The 12,780-nt window shown below is 49.5% G+C and overlaps 6 protein-coding genes across 6 annotated transcripts; 3 read left to right on the forward strand and 3 right to left on the reverse strand.

Moving 5' to 3' along the window:
- Positions 1-1,340: 1,340 nt before the first annotated feature.
- On the reverse strand, positions 1,341-2,389 carry HO173_001201 (uncharacterized protein; the record flags this gene model as incomplete). Its single annotated transcript, XM_037303145.1, has 3 exons — positions 1,341-1,516; positions 1,592-2,266; positions 2,323-2,389. 3 exons carry the CDS (start codon positions 2,387-2,389, stop codon positions 1,341-1,343), a joined length of 918 nt encoding a protein of 305 aa, XP_037169792.1.
- A 362-nt stretch (positions 2,390-2,751) lies between these two features.
- Positions 2,752-3,253, reverse strand: HO173_001202 (uncharacterized protein; the record flags this gene model as incomplete). The annotated part of the gene is made up of 3 exons (XM_037303146.1): positions 2,752-3,075; positions 3,125-3,178; positions 3,239-3,253. The coding sequence occupies 3 exons, from the start codon at positions 3,251-3,253 to the stop codon at positions 2,752-2,754; spliced, it is 393 nt and encodes a 130-aa protein (XP_037169793.1).
- A 704-nt stretch (positions 3,254-3,957) lies between these two features.
- Positions 3,958-4,626, reverse strand: HO173_001203 (uncharacterized protein; the record flags this gene model as incomplete). Its single annotated transcript, XM_037303147.1, has 4 exons — positions 3,958-4,084; positions 4,182-4,378; positions 4,453-4,524; positions 4,612-4,626. The coding sequence occupies 4 exons, from the start codon at positions 4,624-4,626 to the stop codon at positions 3,958-3,960; spliced, it is 411 nt and encodes a 136-aa protein (XP_037169794.1).
- A 298-nt stretch (positions 4,627-4,924) lies between these two features.
- Positions 4,925-6,066, forward strand: HO173_001204 (uncharacterized protein; the record flags this gene model as incomplete). The annotated part of the gene is made up of 6 exons (XM_037303148.1): positions 4,925-5,057; positions 5,223-5,356; positions 5,407-5,512; positions 5,564-5,587; positions 5,734-5,945; positions 5,992-6,066. 6 exons carry the CDS (start codon positions 4,925-4,927, stop codon positions 6,064-6,066), a joined length of 684 nt encoding a protein of 227 aa, XP_037169795.1.
- A 2,808-nt stretch (positions 6,067-8,874) lies between these two features.
- HO173_001205 (uncharacterized protein) lies at positions 8,875-9,258 on the forward strand (the record flags this gene model as incomplete). The annotated part of the gene is made up of 3 exons (XM_037303149.1): positions 8,875-8,892; positions 8,982-9,123; positions 9,176-9,258. 3 exons carry the CDS (start codon positions 8,875-8,877, stop codon positions 9,256-9,258), a joined length of 243 nt encoding a protein of 80 aa, XP_037169796.1.
- A 1,388-nt stretch (positions 9,259-10,646) lies between these two features.
- HO173_001206 (uncharacterized protein) lies at positions 10,647-11,980 on the forward strand (the record flags this gene model as incomplete). The annotated part of the gene is made up of 4 exons (XM_037303150.1): positions 10,647-10,730; positions 10,784-10,948; positions 10,998-11,671; positions 11,725-11,980. 4 exons carry the CDS (start codon positions 10,647-10,649, stop codon positions 11,978-11,980), a joined length of 1,179 nt encoding a protein of 392 aa, XP_037169797.1.
- Positions 11,981-12,780: the final 800 nt, after the last annotated feature.

Below are 12,780 nucleotides of genomic sequence, written 5' to 3' on the forward strand. Positions count from 1 at the left end.
CAAGATACAACATGACAGAAACCTTTAGTTAAGAAGCGGCTGTGATCGACTCGGCGAGCAAAACATGAACAATTTGTGGTCGAACACTCGAATTTGGGGTTGGTTTAAATATGAAAATAGCGGCCCTACTTTCTAAGTCCAGTTGGTGCAGTGGTTAGGAGTGACCACGAATCTTCCTGGCTACCTAAGAAAGCACCGGGGACGTGAAAGCGTTTAAAGATCCCACCGCCTCTTCTACTTAGGTACGCACACCGCAGCGAAAAAGGGCCAGTAGTACTCCTCAGCCTGAATTTCCTATACCTTCCACCCCTGAATCAGGGCTGGTTGGGAATCCTTTTGCCATTTTGAATTACTGGATTTGTGAGTTCTGAATGGGGGCGGAGGGTTCGAGTCTACGTTGTGGACGGCTTTTTTTGGTTTCATTATTTTTTTACCCCTACTTTCTCACTTATCTTCTATGATCCAATATTTGCCCATGAGTTCTTTTTGCAAATCTCGTGGCTGCTAGAGAGACTCCTGAAGCTTGGTGCTTACCCAGCAGCGTCTTTCTCCCCTTACCAAAGTGCCCCCCAAGCCAAGCATCCCCAAAATCCCTCCGACTCTTCTGCGCTAAGGCCCTCACCCCAGATCTCCAACTCTTTCAAACCATCCCCTAAGTTTCCTAACAGCATTATCCCTTCCACAGAAGGCCTAATTAGTGCAATGGTGAAGGAGTGACCATGAATCTTTCTGGCCACCAGAGGGCATCCGTCTCGCCTTGTGCTGGTCCTTTGAGTGCACATACCTAATGGTGTGAAACTGGCGATAAATCATTCCTGAGAAGCCTACTTCCTGTGTTTCCCACCCCTCAGGACTGGTTAAGAGTCGTTTTGCCAGTTTGGAATACTGGAAATGCGGATAAAAAAGAAGGGGCGTTCGAGGGCGGGTTAGAGAGGGGATTTTGAGGGGGATCTTTTGTACTTTTTCTTCGTCTGATTTTGAAGATGCAAGTCTTTATTGTAACTGCTGTGCAAATATACAATCCAGAAAGCCCTTTGCCGGGGTAAGAGCCACAGAAAGGGACTACAGCTCTAGTAACCTATTGCTCGCGGAGATAGTCATCTCTCTGGGATAGAGCAGTGGCAGACAGAGAAACCTAAGCACAAATGAAGGCACAAGCACTGCACATGTTCTCAAACTTCTGGGCACGAAGGATTGGCAAGACTGCTCGAATTATACGTAGTCTCATCTGTCTGTCAGAAAAATTGGAAACGGACAATCTATCTCTCTCTCGCTCTAAACTACGATCATAACTTTTCCTCAACCCTTCCCACACGAAATCAGCCCTCCCAATCAAGTGTTCACGGCGTGCCTGTGGTGTCTTCCACTCCTATCTCCAAATCCGTCGCAATGAACGTGACAGCAGCCGGACCCGCATCATCGGGTCCATTGTCCGACGGGTCCTCTATATCAATCTCCAACAGTTCGCGGCCGCTCGTGGGAGGGGCTGGGAAATCGGTGCAGGAACCGTATACACCTATTCAGAAAGGATTAGGTCGTTTCTCCACGTTGTCGATCCTTCGACGCATATCTCCAGTCGAAGAAGACTTACTCGCGGCATAGTACACGTAGTTGTTCGCGTTCAACCTCGACTGCTCGGCCGCGAGGCGGAAACATTTGTTCGCGTCGTTCGTGTTGGTGATGGTCAGGAGCCCCGTGGACGCGAAGAGGTAGTAATGCGTGATCATCTCCAGCACGATCCACATCTTGTAGAGCCAGAAACTCTGCCCGTCGCCGTGGAATCTGTTGATGTAGGTGTTGACCGTCAAGCAGGTGTTGGGCGGCGGGACGGACACGATGGCGCTGGTGAAGAATGACGGACAGAGGATGATGTACTGCTTGGGCGGAAGGAAGCCGACGTAGTTGGACGTCGCGGTCGGGTTGGCCAGGCACTCGGCGTAGGCGTCCTTCTGGCCATCGAGTTTGTACATGAACTGTCCGGGTTCCGTCACGCAGAGGAGAGTGGGCGCGCCGTTGAGGGAATAGGGTGCGGGGGGGGTCAAAGCGACGCCGCTCGTGACGTTGGTGAGGAGCGCGGATACAAAGGGGGCGGAGGAAGGGTCTTTGAAGAACGCGGCGTAGGCGGGGCTTGTGTTGGTGGATTTGGCGTCTTCAATCACGGGCAGGAGAGTGGTGTAGAGCCTGTCGAGGAGGTGGACGACGAGGGACGTGTTTCCTCCGCAGTTGGCGACGGTGTACTGGCCGGTCATGAACATGTCGTAGTTGGCTGCGACACCTCGAAGTTAGCATCGAGAAGAGTTTGTGGTCCTGGAACGGACAAACATCGTTTCGCATCTGGCGAGGCATTTGCTAATGCTAGCAAGCCGAGGGTAGAGAGACGCATGAGCATGTTGGATGTTGGTGTGAAGACTGAAGAAGCTTTGATCCTGGAGAAGGATGGTTCTGCAGTCTAATAAGGAGACTCATATTCATATCGCATAATGCGCATAAAGGTAGTAGCGAATTGCGTGCATGTCGCTATGATCAAGGCCGAGCCGGGCTAATAACCTGGCAACTAAAGAAAATCAAAGCCTTGCATAGTAGTAAGGGCATGAAAAGTGAAGGGTACAAACAGTACTGTACAAGACGGCGTTCGCCAAAGACGTATACGACTTCAAGACCACGGAGACCAGCGCTTTAGGATCAGACTCTCTCACTCAATATTAATCGCAACAATGGGAGATGACTCTAAGCCAACAGCCATGCTCTGCTCTAATCCGCAGTACACTGCAAGAAATCATTTCCAGTAGCCCCAGTGTGTGTGATCACGCCCTCGTACGTCCCATCTCCGGTGAAGATGACCCGATCGGCTCCCGGACTGCCTCCAGTATACACCTGCTCATCACTCAGGACGGGGAATTCGTAATAGGGTCCAGCGTCTGGGAAGGTGAAGCCCTCGTAGTCTTTGTACTGGTGAGGATATTCATCGTTGCCCACCGTGGTCCCGTCCTCGTAGTAGCCGTAGCCTTGTTGCACGGCCGCGTTGATGTCATCTTGCGAGTAGCATGTATTGCCGCAAGTTTCAGCGCATTGGCGCTGGTCGATGTTAGATCGAGGCGAGGGAGATGTAGAAAGGGTGACGAACACGAAGGAGGGGGTTCGTGAGGACGGGCACGGCAAAGGCCAGTGCGACGAGAACCTGTGGACTGTTGATAGGTGGAAGAATCAGAGGAACAGCAATGCTTGAGTTCATACATACCTTAAATGCATGCATGTTGTGGAAATTTGGCTATTCGTTCTTTGGTTTGTGAATCTGTTGTCCGAGTGCTGGTCGCGTATTGACCATGCCCAAAGCTACGGGAGCTTCAGCATCTTTATATGCTATTCTTCTCCATAATCTTGAACATTCATTCCCCTGAGACGTCATAGCAGGTGTTCCTGACATACTCAGCGCGGTGGGCATTGCCCGGAATGGATGCCAAAGCCGACGTATGTCGTCGATCTTGTGGGAGCAAAAGAATGGCAGGCAGTGGAGGCATGGCAGCGAGAAGCCAGTCAGTGGCCAGGTTAGCAGCACATGCCATCAAGGACAAAGCGCAAAGCAGTATGATGGCCGGAGCGAAGTATCCAGTAAAGCGGACTTCGACGCTTTTTGGAAGGTCGGGTGTGCGCAAGCTACCCGCTCAGCTCGGCGGCCGGCCCCACAAGCATCCGCAAAGGGACGGATAATTTCCAATGGAAAAATAAAACAACAAACGTTGGTGTGCGAAAAGCGAAGGCGAAAGGATCGGGCGTTCATGGACCAATCGAAAGCTTGGTCTTACGTATGGAAAACCTCTTGAACCTTTTGAATCCGGGGCTACCGCAAACCTATCAGAAAAGCACGAGTACCTCTGCAAGTCTCAAGGTTAAGTTGTGAATGGCTTTGTGGACTCTAGCTCTATCTAACACTCGTCTTTCCAACGACATGAGAGTACATTACTCGTCGTCATCCTCATCTGCATCATTCACCACATTGAAGAACCTCAGCTCGTAGACACCCTGGGATGTGGAGACCACACGGAGCCAATCTCGCAGCTGTTGCTTCTTGAGAAACTTCTTTGTCCTAGAGTCCTAGTGTAAGCCAACCCGAAGATCTTCTTCGTGGCCTGTGGGCTTTTGCTTTTCCTTTCTTCCCAGGTATGAGAGGTGAAGGCACTCACAAGTACTTGAGGTATCTCCCGGAGAATTGAGTGTGCGCAATGACCTCAATCTTCCCTTCACCCTGCTGGCTAATTTGGATCGTGTCGCCTAAGTTACCCACGCGGTTGTCGACCTTGATCTTATCGTGGAGGAACTTCTCGAAGGCGGAAACGTCGAAGATCTTGTCTGAGGCGGGCTGGGAGGCGTTGATGATGAACTGAAAAAAGGAGCCGCAACGTTAGCGATTGCTTGGGAACGCTGAAGATGGGAGAGCATGAGAGTTCGCTATACCTTCTTGGTGATCTTGCCAGGCTTTTGGCCTTTGGGGGGTGCTTGTCGCAGAGCGCTGGTGCGCTGAGTTTTCTACATTGCGGAGGTAACACTTAGCCTACTGCTCTTAATGCCCCAGCGCTAGGCATGGGGAGAACAGCAAAGCAGTGCAATACATACTGTAGCTCCAGCCATCTTGAACGCAAAGAGGTTTGATCCTGCGCTCTTGTTGTTGTTGATATGGATGTTCGTTGACTATGGAGAGAAAGGCAAATCATGGCGGAATTCGTGTGCTCGCTTGATTGGCGCTAGAAGCTAGCCTGCAGCCCTGTTCGTGAGCTCCGCTGAGTGACCCAAAACACCTCCCAACCTATCCTTGATTCTTTGATGGGCAGCAGATTTTCACTGACATTTGCTATCCTAAAAATCCGCCTTTAAAAAATGCCCTGCATTTGTAGTTAGCTAGCAGTTCTCAGCTTCCTCGACTACTGTCATGGCAAGCTCAGACTCAGTGCCGAAGAGCATGTTTAGCCCGGCGATTTTCGAGCATCTCCAAGCAAAGCTCGATGAGGATGCTCAGGTTCGTGAAGAGCTCCGCAATATCGTACAGGCTATGGAACGGCAAGGTATTTGCCAATCTACAGCTTGCGACCTGCTTCATGCCTACTAAACTTCTCAAAGACAGGACTACAATGTCAATTCTCTCTCGAGCCCACTCCATACCTCAGGCAGACCGTCAGCTATAGCTCTCCATCATCTCGCCGTGATCTACTGCTGATCTACATGAGCAGTTAGCAGCACTCTTTCCGAGGCCTGGGAATCCATTAGCAAACAAGTCGAAACCATTGGCAAGCTCAATGAGGTAGCATCGAAGCATCCATACTACAGATACAACAACATGTGGTCAAGAGAAATGCAGAATGCAGTATGCAGGCCAGCAACACAGCTTTCGAATAATGTACTGACCAGGAACAGAGTTTCGCTATCGTTCTTTGGGGTTGGCTTCGCAGCCATATGCCGGACTACAATGGGCAGAAGGGGGAGCTGTTCGCAATTGAGGAGGTGGGTAAGCTGCTCTACGGTAAGCAGCGCCGCAATCATGCAAAGTCCAATCGTACTGACGCAAGCCCAGTGCCGGTTAGCCTTAAAACACAAGGTTCGTACATATCGCAATGATTTCCTTCCTTTTAGGATCAGAACCCGAGTTGCGAGGTTTCGTGACCAAAGAAATCCCTGTGGTAGTAGGACCATACCTCAGATTCGCGGCTTGAAGAAGCAATGCTGACTCCGATTTGTGCTCAGATGTCTTCCACATGACAATCGAAGAATACCTTCACTCTCTTATAAGTCTCATCGAAGAGCTGGCACGCCTAGCTGTCAACTCCGTGACGCTTGGCGACTACCACCGACCTCTAGAAATCAGTCGATTCGTCAAGGACCTCCACGCTGGTTTTCAAATCCTGAACCTGAAAAACGACACGCTGCGCAAGCGAAGCGATAGTATCAAATACAATGTGAGTACAGTTGTCAATTGGGATCCATACGACCTAAAAATCATAGGTGAAGAAGATCGAAGACGTCGTCTATGACCTCTCGCTACGAAACCTCGTGCCTCGAGGGACAGCGGGAGCTTGAGGCCCCTCCAGCAAATCTTAGCAATCATCTGAGCAATGATAGTGCACAAATCTTAGCGGAGAATAATCTGCAAGGGTAGCGATGTCTCGTGTACCTACGGTACTGAGCTACCGCTCTTGCAGATATAGCAAGGGAAGCCCACGCACCAAAACTCCCCTCATAGAGGCGAGGAAATTGCTTAGCCCATTGATGAGCCCACGCCAAGCGAACTTGATTATGGCCTACGGTATCTAGGGAGGTACAGATGGTCCTTGCGTAGGTGGAACTACAATCAAGATGTCCAGCCAACTACCGAAACACGGTTCTTGCGCAAAGTGCCGAAAGCTTGAATCCAACCCGCAGCATCGCTATTGCACCGGATCGAATGTGAAGCCAAATTCAGGGTACCATTGAACAGCGTAATACTAAGATCATTGTCTTAGTTATTATCCTTTCTCTCCTCTCCTCTCCTCTCCTCTAAGGCATGTTGCGATTCGGGCAGCGATCTTGTACAGGAACCGATTTCGCCCAGGTGATCTCCTGCCGTCCGTAGACTTACCCTCCTCCTTCGAGCCCTGCCGCTCCGCACATCGAAGCGAAAGGCTTGGCTGCTAATTTTCTGCCAGTATCAACGCTAGCCTTTTTCCAAGAGGATTGGGCGCTGATGCTCGGAGTCCATTCCTGACCTTCTGTCTTAACAATGGGCCATGAGAATGCGGCTGCATCAAAAGGCGCGCGTCAAGAACCACACAGGCGAGGATTCCTCGCCTGCCTGGTGCTGCTCTTCTGCATGTTCCTTAGTGCATGCGTTGCTGTCCCGCTCTCACCTGGATGCTTTGTACTTGGTACTAGGCTGCAGGTCACTACCGTACAGGTTGCGGAGCTCTCTGCCGCGGAGACGGCGATGTCGAGTCCACTGATAGCCAGATGTTCCATTCGCCGAGAGTTTGAATGGTGTCTGGATAGCCCTGATAGTAGTGTCGCCACTGGAGATTTGGGACATGAGAATCGCCATTGACGAACAAGTCTAAGGCAAAGAAAAGAAAGTCGCATCATTAAGGGTTGGCGCAGCCTCCCCGGGGACATCCAGGTCCTTGAGCACCACTTACTAAAATATTATCGCAGATACCCTCATAGTATGCATCACCGCCAAATTTAGGGTCAGAGCATTTCTGCATTTGCAGGCCATACCTCTCGGGGCAGATAATACTGATGAATTAAATCATTTTAGAAGGTCCATTGTGCTGCATATCCGGTCGACATAGATAGTAGATCTCACACAGTCCTTGGGCTCGAGACCATGGCGTTATCAGACCATTTAGACTGTGCTCCTGTTCAGTTGAGCTAGGAAGAAAAAAGCGGGACGCTTTGAGTGTACCGAGCATTGTCACAAACTCCTTTCACCTTCGAGTCTCCTTCGCAGTATGAGCAATACTGTCGTCCCTCTCAAAAAAAACTCGGTGCAAGGGTTGACGATAAACGGGGCCTGTCACTTCTCTAGGCCCGACAATCTCGTGGTAGGTGATGTGATTCGACGTTGTAGGACTTAGCCACAGAGCAGGCTGCAAAGCGAATAAGTGCTGCACCTACGAGAACGCGAACAAGGTCGTGCATATTTCCCTGCCCGCAAGGAAATCAAATGTTAAGAGGTAGAACCGTGTTGTTGTATGGGAAGGAGAATTGCCGATCAAGGGTAGGAGAAAACGGTACTTGTTTGGACACTTGCGAACACTTTATGACCAAGAGTCCGCAGCAAGCAAAGGGTATGAACGAGATATCCTTGAAAGTTCTGTTGTACTGTGCGGACAGCCAGAAGTATTTGTACAAATTTCCATCACATGAAAAGCCTCAAAATGCTCCCTCTTATCTAGCAACAAGGTATTGCAGCAAGTTGGAAACCTCCAACATATTTGATATGGTTGTTTACTGATCAACCTGAAACGATGGCGACTCAGACCTCTTGAGTAATGTAGGTAGTTTCGGTCTATTCTAATTTTTGAGAAACAGCGGGCAATAAAAGTGATTTGTTCTCGACAAGAGTCACGTATTCACTCGAGCTCACGTTACCCATATCTCAATTTTCCAGAGGTGGTTCGCATCAGATACATCAAGCTTCAAGATAGGCTTACTTTGAGGGAAGTACTACTGTAGCACCAACCAATAGTCAAAGCGCGTTGGCTTTGTTCAAGCTTTCTATGACAACGCAAAGGACTTTATTCTGATACCATATGTCGGTGTTTGCTGGCATATCAAGGCGATCAACTCGGAACATTCAATTGTTTAGGATGCCTCCAACCTACAATACTTGGTCCCTCGCTACTTGGGTCTTCGCGTATGTCTTTTGTCAGAGAGCAGACACGAGACTAGTGACTACCGGGCAACAGTGAAATAAGAGTGTAATCTTTGTATCGCTTCTCCGTCTTCCCTCGACGTAGCATCGTCACTCCATATCTAGAAACAATGGTGTCGCGCAGGATAGTGAAATCTGAGCCGGCTTGTCATCAATTCTAGTACTGATCGCAGGCGTGCAAGCCTGTTACTTGCACCCAAATTGCCAATCCATACCATTCTTGGTCATCCGTCGAGCAAAGTTTTCGGTGGGCCGATACAATTGTGAAGTTGGCCAAGAAGGGCAACCCATACCTCAGAACAAGTGGTACCAACCTTTTCAAGGAGAGCCAATATCTCAAAAAGGCGCTGGGTGAGTCCCAAGATCAACAGCAAGGGATTGTCTCCCTCTGAAATACATGTATAGGTCATCTGCGGGGTCTTGCGAAGGCTTCGGAATACGAAAGCTGAGACCCTCTTGCTTCTGTCAAGCTGGCGCAAATGGGCAAAGATGAATTCGTGAGTGATGCGTCACCTCACGAAGGCTCTTCTCAGACTTCAAGATCATCATCTGCGGTTTTAACGACCTGACTGAAACAATAAACAAGGAGGGCAAGACAGAATGGTGCAATTTGAAGCTGGGATTTGGGCAATTAGCGGATCCGGAGGGGATATTCATGAAGTGCAAAAACAGCGATATATCCCAAGGATGGATGGTCAATGCGTACGTAGCACCGACGAGGCATGCTGGTAAGCAGACTCTTCGTTTCATCCTATGAGACAAGACTGATGCGCAGGCCAGATGTCATCAGGATATGCCCACCCTTTCCATCATATGCTGCAGAAAAGATGGGGCCGGATGCTTCGAAGGTCGACCCTCAGTAAGATACTTTTTCTTTTAGCTAAGAATCATACGGCTGCGTGCATCAACTGCCGATCACCATCGTTCTTGTCAGATGGTTGGTCGATGTCCCTACGGATGTTGGTAAAACCAGAATATCTAGGATTTACGATAATAATTCCACCAAACCATAGGCCAAGGACATATTGGAAAGAAAATATCTACTCACTATCGATTTACACGCCTTTTTCGAGAAGGTTTTGCTGCATAAGATGACGCACACCAATGTGGGTGGTGCAACTCTGGATCTCAAGGGTGGTGTCTTGACGGGAAACACCTTAGGCTATAGATACGCGGCATCGTTGGGATTTTCGGCATGGAAAGACGCAGAAGGCAATGCTTACCTTGGCCTCCTCGGCTGATTATTGTACAAAGGCCTTGCGTTCCAAAATGGTAATCTCGTAGATATCGAGCCGCAAACGAAGACGGGCAACCCTGCACCATAAAAGACGGGTAAACAAGCTGTGCATTGGACAGGTTGGATACAGTAAAAAACATAGATGTTTTGGGTCAGGAAGAGGCATGAAAAATTGCTTCCAACGGTGTACGCCGGAGATGCTGGAGGATTGCTCATCACTTGCGCCTATGCTGAGATGTAACATGGTTCAGCCTGCATTGATTTGTTTGATGTCGCTGAATTTCTTTTATTCTTCCAAGCAATGCAACGTCGGGATTAGTACCCCGCTGGATTTCATGAGCAGACCTTTTGTTCCTGAAGAAACCAAAACACAAAATGCCTTTGACGGACCTCGACACGAAAGCTTTCCCCATATTTCTCAACTCAATGCTCTCGCATGGCCTAGCCCATCCCCTCACGTCCCACTGCGAAAGCCTTACAACTGACTGGCCAGCTATCAAGTCCCCCAGGTATGGGGAATGTAGTGTCAGCTTGTGGCGAGGCAGAAAGACTTGCAAACCTCGTCAGGCAACTCAGGATTCTGGACCATTTCAATGGAGATATAATGGAGAGACATGCTGCCATCTTACGTTCATCGACTGAGTAATCGTAGCAGGGAATCTGCCGGGGTGGAGGAGATGAGAGAAAGAGCAGGCGAGCTCCTAGAAGAAGTGGCAGCTTCCGCCGTTCAAATTCCTTAGAGATCTGAAAACAGTAGCACTATTGTAGAGAAGATTTGATCTGCCACACAATGATCTATTTGATCTAAAACATTTTTCAATAGAAACAAGAGATATTAATGTATCTACGAGCTGAGGTGAGAGGGCTCGGAGGGACACCTTGAAAGTCAGCCCTACAGTAAGGCTGGTGGGGCTAAAAATAAGCGAGGGCCACCAAAAATTACACGCGAGTTCTTGATAGACAACCTTCCTCCCCTCACTCTTATTACTCGACTACAACAGATTGTCATTCAAGATGTCGCATAGAAAGTTTGAGGCACCCCGTCATGGCTCCCTGGCCTTCCTGCCGAGGAAGCGTGCAAGCAGACACCGTGGCAAGGTAAAATCAATGGGCTCAATTCCCACGGCCATCTTTGCTAAATTGATGTCCAGGTCAAGAGCTTCCCCAAAGACAACCCCAAGGAGCCAGTCCACTTGACCGCCGCTATGGGATACAAAGCTGGTATGACTACAATCGTCCGAGATCTTGATCGTCCAGGTGCGAAGATGCACAAGAAGGAGGTCGTTGAAGCCGTCACTGTCATTGAGACACCTCCCGTAGGCTTAACCCCTCTCCTTCATTACATGAACTGAACGAAGAATTCAGATGATGGTCGTCGGTCTCGTGGGTTACATCGAAACTCCTCGTGGTCTTCGCTCTCTTACCACTGTCTGGGCTGAGCATCTGAGCGACGAAGTCAAGCGACGCTTCTACAAGAACTGGTACAAATCGAAGAAGAAGGCTTTCACCAAGTACGCCAAGAAGCACGCAGAGGAGTCCGGCCGGCCCATTAACCGCGAACTCGAGCGCATCAAGAAGTACTGTACCGTTGTCCGCGTTCTCGCACATACTCAGATCAGCAAGACACCTCTCAAGCAGAAGAAGGCACACTTGATGGAGATCCAGGTCAACGGTGGTAGCGTGGCTGAAAAGGTGGACTTTGGCAAGGGCCTATTCGAGAAGCCAGTGGAGATCAACTCGGTCTTCGAGAAGGATGAGATGGTCGATGCCATTGCTGTTACAAAAGGACATGGCTTTACAGGTGTCACGGCCAGATGGGGTACTAAGAAGCTTCCGAGGAAGACGCACAAGGGTCTGCGCAAGGTTGCGTGTATTGGAGCGTGGCATCCTTCGCACGTGCAATGGACTGTCGCCCGTGCTGGTCAGAATGGATATCACCATCGTACTTCCGTCAATCATAAAGTCTACCGCATTGGCTCTGGAGAAGCAGCTGACAATGCTTCAACTGAATTCGATGTCTCAAAGAAGCAGATCACTCCGTAAGTCACCCGAGTCTTGCTACTACTACAGACTTCAACTGACCAATACCTAGTATGGGTGGTTTCGTGCGGTATGGTGAGGTCAAGAGCGACTTCATCATTCTCAAGGGTGCAATCCCTGGCGTCAAGAAGCGAATCGTCACGCTACGCAAATCGATGTTCGTCCACACGAGTCGGAAAGCGCTGGAGAAGGTAGATCTCAAATGGATCGATACGTCGTCCAAGTTCGGACACGGAGCATACCAGACTCCAGCAGAGAAGAAGCAATACCTGGGGAAGTTGAAGAAGGACTTGCCTATTGCTGCTTAGCCTTCCTTGTGTTTACTTCATACTCAGAGCTAGTGTCGAACGAGAATACCACATGCATTGCTGGAATGGAAAGGAAATCCACTTTAGTGGGTCGGTCAATAAGATGACACAAAAAAAGCAAAGGCCTTCATCCTATTCAGGCCTCTATGATTATTATCACACGTTTGTCTGCTTGACGAGCCAAGCTGACAGAGATCTGTCCCGGCCTAGGTAGGGTGAGCGCGCCGAACATCAATCATGCGACGTACACTAGCCTAATCTGCTATGTTCTCAATGAGGAAATTCCCGTGGATCACAGGTCCCTTTGCATGTGCTCGGCTTGAGCATCACAATGTCTATTTTAAATGATCATTTGGAGTGACATTTTCCGCCTGTAAGTAGACAGAAGTCATCTTTCCTTCTGTAAGCCTTCATCGAGTACATCACACCCTCCTCTCTCACTTCGGCTGCCACCCAACAATGCAGTACCCTCAAGCCACCCATTGATCTGGAAACTGCATAAGAGGACGGACGTATAATTATCCATTTCCGGGTTTCATTATGCCGTGATAGTGAACACCACGCTGCGTCAGCCTGACAGACTCCAAGCCATCGGTCGAGAAACCCTGCCTTCTTCACTAACAGCCTGTTGCTACATGTCCTACATGCAGCCGAGGTCTCAAAAGCCCTGCATGGTGTCAAGACTTTACACCCCTGAACCCTTGCGATACCATGCTGCTCCACGGCGTAGCGTACCCTTTTCATACAAGCTCGAAGATGTCTGCTTCCTTTGCCTTTTATGTTGGACCGCAATGTTTCAG

Source organism: Letharia columbiana, assembly GCF_014066305.1.
Source record: "Letharia columbiana isolate WasteWater2 chromosome Unknown Sc0000002_s0, whole genome shotgun sequence".
Classification (NCBI taxonomy): domain Eukaryota; kingdom Fungi; phylum Ascomycota; class Lecanoromycetes; order Lecanorales; family Parmeliaceae; genus Letharia; species Letharia columbiana.